Below are 9658 nucleotides of genomic sequence, written 5' to 3'. Positions count from 1 at the left end.
CTCTTAGTTTAAGTTATTTTTTAATCTAAATGCTGCATCATGTATTGCAGGAGGTTATAACCAAATCAGTGTAGGCCCTAAGTTTAAAACAAAAACAGTTATCAAATGATTTTCATATTTATCACCACAAAATTCTGCATAAACAAACCTTGAGATATATTGGTGAGAATATTGTGTGTTAAGCAACTATGCAGACAAAAGTTGGATTTTAAGACTTTAAAGGACCCCTTTCCTATATGGTTGCAAATATACCCTTTCAATGTCCCAAATGAAGTTGTGCTGCCCTTAAGCCTTTTGCAGTAATGCATCACATAACATGGTCTGAAAAGGGAAATGAAAGCTCAACATTTGGTTGTTCAGGTTCACTGCAATAAAGAGACGTGTTTATTGTTGGAGGTCTAAGAAAACTGTTAACTGCCGCCATCATTTTGTACATGTCCATATTGGGTTGTTTACTAAATAACATTAAAAAGGTCAACATTTGAGGCAGAAACAAAACACTCAGCTGCAAAAACAACAAGAACAACATTAAATGGTGGTGTCTTTTGCCAGACAAGGAAAAATGTAATATAAAAAATGGATAATACAGTTGTTTGCTGTTGTTTTTATGTCAGTTTCAACAGCCTGCCTTAATGTCAATACTTCGATGAAACACAGCAGGTGTGTGTGGGTTAGCTGAGTGGTTGGCGCCCCCTGCTGTTTGCTTGCCAGAACGGTCATTTTGACCTCTTCAAGAGCTGTATCTCACTTGTAACAGGCACAATAAAAACAATAGTTATAGTTAACTGTCCAAATATGTTTTTCCAATTTAGTCTAAGTATATATACAATGCCCCCTGATACAAACACTGCTTTTGGTTGGTTTAATACTTTAGGGGCGTCTAGTAGGCTGAGCATTTTTAACCAAGTACCCATTATATCACATCTCGCAAACTATATACATCTTTGACTCATTAATGACACACCGTAGCTTGTTTTAAGGGTTGTCAGATTGTGTTGTCTGTTCAGGGGGTTTTGCTCTCTTTGACCCTTCAGTGCCGGGCTCCCTCTTCTTCTTCCTCTTGCTCTTCTGCCCTTCCTCTTGTCTGAATTGGTGCCTGTTCAAAAAACAAAAGTTGTTATTCACATGCAGAGACCAGTGGAGTTAATAAACTGGGATGAAAATCAAAAATGTTTCTAACAGATTATTATTAGGATTCTAGTAACAATATAACTATGTGTATGCAAGTATTCTGATGAAATACTATGTAATAACAAATAAAAGTGTTAGGTATGTACATTTTGGCAGCTGCTTAAATACTATTGGGATGATAGAAATTGTGCTGCTGCCATAATTATTCGTAATATATATAAACGTTGCCTCCAGACAGTAGAATGAGGATAGGGTTGTCTCCATTCGCTTTCAGGCAGTAGTTTTCTCAAACAACTTGATTGGATGATGTTGGATTATTTATAAAAAGTGGATCTTTTGATTGTCCTTTATACTGTAGATATGTACATAGACTTGCTGCTGTTTATTGTTTTAATGCTCAAACACGATATATCAAACCTTAACTTAAGGTCTGTTTGGGTATATAATACATGGGACATTGAGAGAAGAGTCTTATATAATGATCTAGGTGTGATGAAGAGTGATCTCACCTGGACTGCCAGCGCCGGCCACTGTTCCACACTCTACCAAAGGAGGGAAGCCAGTTGGCGTCTGTCTGTGAGCTGTGATCAAAGTTGGCTCCCACTCTGTTCGGGGGAAGCTTCTTCAGCTTCTCTTGCTCCTCTGGTAAAAGAAAAACGAGGACATTTTATGTATACTCCAATAATTGAGAGATTTGAGTTCCTTAAGTGTTCATGGATTTAACATTTGAATTATTAAGGCTGATTATAATAAATCACAGCTACCTGGTTAAGTGTTGTGACAGCAGCCATGGAAATCATCATTAAGGCTGGAAAATGTCTTTGGCTAAATTAAATGCTTACTCTGTTTGAGGAACCCTTGGAGCGATGGCCCAATCTCTGGATGTGCTGCGGCACCAGAGGTCCCCTCCAGAGGATCTTCCTGGAGCCAAGGAGGCACGGCACCTATGGCAGACAAAAGCTTTATGCTTATTCTTCATCAATCCATGAACTTAGATCATAGATGTTAAAAATGCAGGGTTTATGCAGCTTTGTGTCTTTGACAATCATGGAAAACAACAAAGTCAAAGAATAATAATGTTCCGCCCTTAATAAAAAAAAGAAAAACTTGTTTTATGTAATGCTTTGTGAAGAACAATAATTCTGGAGCTGGAATTATTTTCCAAAAACGGAGTTTACAAATGAAAAGTAGATATTTTCCGTCTTTGATATGATATTAAACTGAAATCTTCAGATCACACAAATTATAAAGTAAAAGTAATAAATGAAGCACACATTTCCCTTCATTGATTAAAGGTAGGATGCATCAGGATCGGAAAATACCGGGATTATCAAAACATAATGCATACCTAATAGTAATCATTTCCCCCCCACTCGCCTCTATGTATGTTTCCAATGTGCTCTGGGCATTTCTGTAGATACTTTATTATTTCATCAATTCATATATTACTGTACCTGTATGAACATTTCCTCTGTTTGAATTATCCTGTAACAGAGACAATAAGAGATCAAGTGAGTTGATGTGAGAAGAAAAACAACATTAAAAACAATCCAATCATAGACATAAAACACTTTTTCAATGAGAGCTGTGCAGCTACCTGATAGCCTATGAAAGTCAGGCCTTGTCCTGTTGCCGCGCGCGGTGCCTTGACCATAGAATGAACAAAGCTGCTCCCCGCCCTCTGGTCTGATCCCTGAGGTGTAAACTGAGAGCTGTTCCCAAGACAACAAGACGAATCCCAAAACATCAAAAGTCATTTCAATTGCTACTGACAATACAATGCAAAAATTTTTGAAATGTCATCGGTAGATAGTGTTACCTGACAGTTTCCTCAGCAGACATGTCTGTTCCATTGGCTCCATTGAAAAGCTCCGACTCTGCCTCACGCTGATATTGATTCAGGAAAAGCCAACAGTGGTTCATAGAGGAAGTCTGAGCACTAATTATGCTTCACACTACGTTTCCCAAAATTCTAACATAAACCGCTCTTTATTCAGATCTTTTTTTCTCTCTTACAAATTCAGCCATTTTCTCCCTCTTGGATTGGAACTAAAACACCTTTTTGACTATAATATGCGGGGGGAAACTCACCACATGCAATATTACAACAACAACAATATTAATACTATACCAGGATCTGCAGAGGATCATTAATTACCTACTATGGCAGTTACAATGATTTGGCTGGAAAACTGTTATTTTTTTAGTTACTTATAATCATCATAAAAATAAATAATAAACCTGCCAAGGCCACAGTGATGGATACTGCCAATGCATCCTTGGAAAACAAACCTCTAAAAGAGACTGAAGGACCTCTTGGCGATTCTTCTCCTGTGTCCGGATATAATCAGCTTGCTGCAACCATGATGAAAAAGAGAACAAGAAAATTAAAAAATGAATTATATCAGCGAATTTCAAGCACGGTTAACCTATTCATCAAGTAAAGACTGAAAAATCTCAACAACTACTGGAGGGATTGCAATATATTATGGTACAGACATTCATAATCTGCTGACGGTAATCCTCGGACTATTCAGAATTAGGTTTAAGTTCTCACTGATCCTGTGAAATACCACTCACTGGATGTAGCGATGGAGATCTCCTGAATTGATCACAATCATCAGGTCAAAATATCCAATTATCCAATATTTTAGTGCCAAGTAGCAAATATTTGCATGCTTGTATGGCACGCTAAATTAGATGGTGAGTGACCATAGTGACCTTCTTTATATCAGCATTGTTTTTGCAAGCGTGCTGATGTTTTTATAAAGCTCTAAGCCATACTATGTCGAAGTACAGATTCATAGAGCCACTGGTATGGCTGAAGACTCACAGCTTTGTTGAGTAATAGAGATTATGTAAAAAAAAAGTATGTTTGCATCACCTGTTTAATGAATTCATCCTCATGCTCCACAAATGATTCCAACGCTTTTGCCACCTCAACTTTAAACCTAAACAAAAATAAACAATGATCTCCAATTCTCCAAACACACTGTATGAATATACATTTTTGTATCAGCCAGGCCTACCTTTCAGTTTCCTCTTCTGTGACGATGACTTTGTCTCTTAACTTGGGGTCGGCCTTATTCTCCCACCAGAACTTGTGAGTATTCCTCCTGTGCTCGGGGCTAAAACCAGATACATTTTAAAAAAGTGTGTTGCAGCCAATTTGATGTATTTTAATATTTGTATATGAAAGTGCTGTGATACTACTGAATTGAGCTGGGCATAGGCGGGGACTCAGCCAATTTCAGGGTACAGCCTACTATTTGGGGAGGCCACAGGTGCACAGCATTAGGGATTGGGAATCACCAGAGGGAAGCCACACAGTTTTTCAAGCGTGCGTGTTTTCGCTTATTTTCTGTTTGTTTTGAGTTCATTTCGGTTTATTTCTTTATCACAGTTAGTTGTTTAGTTATCAGTTAAACACCCGGCTCTTGTTTTGCTGTCATCATCCTGAAATCCAAATAAACATCTTAAATGCACTCAAAGAGAAGACCTGATTTGCTGTCAACACCACGCGTCTGGAAAAGCTTCACACCATATCCCTCACTGGCAAATATTTATTGTTCGGTTGCCTTTAAAAAGTGTAAGAATATCCTGAAACGATCTCCTGGATTTGGTAAAAAGGGATGTTTTAAAAACATTTTATAAATAAGACGGATTGATGATGCTGATGATATAAAAACAATTTATTATGTCTTAAGCCTTTGTAAAAGTATGTCAGCAAATATAAATGAGTAAGTGTCGATTGTGCTTACCCACTACTTTGATTAATTGGCATAACAAAAGAAAACCATAATAATAATGCTTTTAAATAAAAAGATTGTTAACTGGCCATACTTTATCAACCCCTCTGGTGTCTGTGTCAACCATCCTGTGGTTGAATTTGATGGAGCATGGCATCATATAAATCAAAATCGGCTTAACAAATGTAATTTCAAAAAAACTTACGTGGCCATGTGTTCCAACAAGCCTCCGTACAGCACAGTCATGTTGTCGTCTGTGACATTTCTATCAATTTCAAGCCCACAGCAGTAGCACCAGAAAGTCTTCTTGTGCTGGGTGCAGTCAAATTTTTCTACCTGGGGTTTTTTAAGTGTCCGGCGAGCCTCCTTTACCTATGAGACAGTAAGTAAAGAAAGCTAAAGTTACCCTTAAACATTATGTCTTGGTTTGTAACACAACAAGGTTTAAAACACAACAATTATGATTTACTTTGTGACAACGGTTGCAGCTACTGTTTGCATCATGGTTAGTACGGTCAATTTCGTTGAGGTGGGAGTAATATGAGCACAAGATATATATACGATATATGCGATAAATATACGTATATATCAGTCATAATTATTTGAAAACAACCTACTAACCTTTTCTAAGAATTTTAAAAGAACCACTCTTAGTGTGCTTTGGTGATTTTTCTCGAAGATATGTTTCTTCCCGGTGAATGTTGTCTGTCTACATATAGCACAGTAATATGCACCCATTTAGACACTGTTTAAAACCCCGTAAATGAACTAAAGCTGAATGGAAACAGACCCCGTGCTAAAAACTAATATTTGGATGCATGTTTAGTTAATTCCTAGTATATCTGCAACGAAAGGACACACGCAAGCTTATATTTTAACAAATACTTTGCTTCACGAAACTTTGCCGTCCCGATATGTTTTCCCCCGGAAGTAGACAGGCCATGTGGTGCGGTTGTTAAACTCTTCCGATGTTTATTCCAATGAAAAATTCTTTTTGGGTATTAGTAATGTGAATATTCAGAGTTCCCTTGGTGTTTAAATGTCATGGTTAGCTGAGCTTTGTTTTTTTGGTCTTCTCTGTCTATTTTTTGTTATGTTTGGATAAGTTAATCAATAACTCTGTTCCACACTCCAACACAGAAGGTGGCGGCAATGAGCCTGCTATAACAAAGAATAGCGGAAGTAAACGATGGATGTTTTAAAGTAAGCATTACCAGCGCTGTCAGCTAAGCATAATTCTTTGCATGCAGGATTTTTAAATTCAAAGACAATACTGTACTCAAAGGTTATGTGCATATTAAATCGACATTCAAGCAACAATGTCTTCAGTGGAGTATTTAAGAGGATTTGTGAGCGAGCGACTGACTGCTGCTGCTGAAGAAATATTTGAAGTTTTTAAAACAACAGTCGTGGAGTATGAGGAAGAGATCGCTCGTCAACGCAAACTATTGGATATAGTTTTGAGACCTGCAATACATTTACGCAGGATAGGTGAGAACCCCGTGAATTATCAATGTGTACTAAATTTATAATATGTTGTTTAGCAGCTATAATATACCATTAGCCTGTGAGCACCCTATAAGGTTGTTGACGAGTGTGTCATTCGTTTTGGAAACAGCCTGTCAGAAAAATGCTGGAAACTCATGCAATATCCTATATTTTGAATGTAGACCTGTGTACATTTGCTCTGGTGGTGTCAGTTTTTCTGACACAACACTACCTGTTAATTGTTTGTCCCTCCAGAGCTCCCACAGCAGTATATCTATCAGAAGGAGGAGGATCTTACTGACCAGCAGCTCTGTAGTCAGGAAAGGAACTCCAGTCTGGACCAAGAGGACCCAGAGCCTCCACAGATCAAAGAGGAACAGGAGGAACTCCACACTGTTCAGGAGGAAGAGCAGCTTGCACTGAAGCATGAGACTGAGGCCTTTATGGTTACTCCTACTGATGAGGAAAATGAGCACAGTGAAGATCAGAACTTTAATTCATATGAGATTTTAAGTGCAGTGAATAAAGAGTGTGTAGGCAACATACCAGCAATAATGGATGTGGTACCAGAACCAAGCAGTAACCAGCAGCTCGTCTCTCACAACTTTCATAAAGCTGAGATCCAATATCAAAAAGCAGGCAAGCATGGAGATTCAGGATCAACTACAAATTCAGAGACGGAACAAAAAAAGACACGTCACCGCAACATTACATGTAAGATTCGCCGGGATACTCCCACAGGTTTAACGTTTTACACATGTGACACTTGTGGGAAAGAATTTAAGGACAGAACCACGTTGAATAGACACTTCAGGGTTCACACAGGTGAAAGGCCATATTTGTGCAACACCTGTGGGAGAACATTTAAAGACATTGCAACATTAAAGAAACATGAGTCAATCCACACAGGTGAAAAGCCATATCCATGCGAAATATGTGGGAAACATTTCAGACTTAAAAATGATGTGACAAACCACATGAAGACCCACACAGATGAACGGCCACATGTCTGCAATATCTGTGGGAAGAGATACCGTCGGAAGATGGACATGAAATGGCACATGAGGATGCATACACCTGAGAAGCAGTCTTCTTGTGAAACTTGGGGCAGTTCTGAGGAGACTTTACAGTTGACATGAGGAGAGCCTCACTAGTGAGAAACCATGTAATTGCAACACTTGTTTGAAAGAGTATTCCATGTGTCTCATATAAGAGATTGCATACACATATATTCTTAAACCCTGAGAGAACTCAGTTGTTATGCTTCAGGGCAACATACCGAAACCCATTAAAGTGGAGGGACATTTTTTTCTCATAAAACCAGACAAGAAAATCCATGAACAGGAAAAATCGTTGACCAGTTAATTGACTATTATTTTTATTTTGTATTTGATACCTTTTTTTTAATTAACTGATGTTGAAACTGAGAAACCTGTGTTGTCATCCTGCCAGCAAGTATTTTCTCTGTTTGTCTGCAACATTTCAATTTGATTTATATTTTTTAAGTATTCCAAAAAAAATCATCCTGATCTTTTTTTGTTTTGGGTTTTAAAGGGGATACACACCCACATATTGTGGTACGACATAGTGCTGTAAACACATCAGCTGAAGCAGAGATTAATATGGCCACTGCTCGAAGGGGCGCAGCCAACTAAGTAGTACGTTTTCAGATGTGTGTATGCTGGTATGTGTTGTAACAATGGAAACTTTGAATGCTAATGATTAAAGAGCAATTTACTCAGAAATCTAAAGTTATGAGCACATTCTGTTCATCAAAGTGGCAGATGGATGTGTGACTGACAACAAATTAATCTTATTTCAGAGTATTTGTGTTAACATTCAAGAGGTGTTGCAGCTCACCAGGTGGAAGTTAATTATTCTTTTAATACTATTTTTTAGATGATCATTTGAATTGATTCATATTGAGTGGTGGAATGTAGCAATTTATATAGACGTGTATTACCTCACTGTGTTGAGGTTAGCTTTAAATTGGATTTTCAACACATTCCCTCATGTTAGCATTAAGAGAATGGGTGGCTCAATTCCCATTCCTGGTGTTTCACTGCTGAGGGTTGACTTAGAAATATATATATATATATATATACAGTACCAGTCAAAAGTTGGGACACACCTTCTCAAAGAAAATATGTAAAATGTAATTTTACATTATGAAAAGAAGAGAAGCTCAGTGAAAGGGTCAGGCCGGTAGTGGAGCCTGATGAGGATGAGGATACTGGAAACATAAGGAGATGGCGAAAGAGCTACGAGAAACGTTTTCATTCTCCGGGTGAAACAGGGATGATAAGGATAATTTTAAATAGTTTAATCCTACTTCCACGGGTGGTGGTTTGGTGACATGATGATGGATAGCACACTCTTGTACAGTAGGTGGCGATATGCACCTTGAAGTAGTTTGGGACCCGCCAATAATCTGAGAGAAGAAGAAGAAGGCTGCTTAACAGTGTGACGTTTAGTGGAAGTAAACAATGCGAGGTCTAGAAGCTTCAACTATAATAACGTGTTTTTGTAAGACAAGAAGTCGTAGTGCACATACATATAACATATTTTATTAAGTTGAACATGTCTTCAGTGGAGTATTTGAGAGAGTTTGTAAACGAGCGTCTGAGTGCTGCTGCTGGAGAAATATTCGGAGTTTTTGAAAAAGCAATCGCGAAGTTCGAGGAAGAGATAGCTCGACAGCGCAAACTGTTGGCGATCGTTAGGCAACATGAAATACAATTATTCACGAAAGGTGTGTAAAACTAAAATGTTCTTTTAAAAGTGTACCTGGTTATATGCGATTCTAGGATAATAATGCTTTAAACACAGGTTGTATTTCCCTGCTCATATATCTTGTTTTATACCATTACAGTAGTATTCTCTTCTTTCTGTCCTCTACTTCCCTCCAGAGCTCCCTCAGCAACATGTCTGTAATGAGGATGAGGTTCTCACTGACCAGCAGCTCTGTAGTCAGGAAAGGAACTCCAGTCTGGACCAAGAGGACCCAGAGCCTCCACAGATTAAAGAGGAACAGGAGGAACTTTGCACCCGTCAGGAGGAAGAGCAGCTTGAACTAAAGCAGGAGACAGATGTCTTCGTGGTGACTCTTACTGATGAGGAAAGTGTGCATAGCGGTCAGACTTGTGCAAAAGAGTCGGTAGGCAACATGCCAGTTATAAGCGTTGTGGTATCAGAAGCACAAAGTAATCTGCAGCTCATCCCTCACAATTCTAATGACTCAGGGTTAACAAGCACTGCCGATCCAATAATATACAAGAGACATCGCAAAA

General features: G+C 38.4%; 2 protein-coding genes across 2 annotated transcripts; one reads left to right on the top strand and one right to left on the bottom strand.

Annotated features, from left to right (window-relative positions):
* Positions 1-533: 533 nt before the first annotated feature.
* Positions 534-5800, bottom strand: cenatac (centrosomal AT-AC splicing factor). Its single transcript, XM_079687427.1, has 11 exons — positions 5502-5800; positions 5086-5252; positions 4161-4259; positions 4016-4082; positions 3424-3486; positions 2951-3018; positions 2729-2843; positions 2586-2616; positions 1974-2075; positions 1641-1773; positions 534-1096 (listed from the first exon to the last, which is right to left on the bottom strand). The coding sequence occupies exons 1-11, from the start codon at positions 5616-5618 to the stop codon at positions 976-978; spliced, it is 1083 nt and encodes a 360-aa protein (XP_079543553.1). The 5' UTR covers positions 5619-5800; the 3' UTR covers positions 534-975.
* Positions 5801-5959: 159 nt separating this feature from the next.
* On the top strand, positions 5960-8113 carry LOC307043149 (uncharacterized protein). The gene is made up of 2 exons (XM_079687428.1): positions 5960-6371; positions 6624-8113. Exons 1-2 carry the CDS (start codon positions 6200-6202, stop codon positions 7505-7507), a joined length of 1056 nt encoding a protein of 351 aa, XP_079543554.1. The 5' UTR covers positions 5960-6199; the 3' UTR covers positions 7508-8113.
* Positions 8114-9658: the final 1545 nt, after the last annotated feature.

This window comes from Notothenia rossii (genome assembly GCF_949606895.1).
Source record: "Notothenia rossii genome assembly, chromosome: 6".
NCBI lineage: Eukaryota > Metazoa > Chordata > Actinopteri > Perciformes > Nototheniidae > Notothenia > Notothenia rossii.
This window is presented reverse-complemented; position numbering and strand designations above follow the sequence as displayed.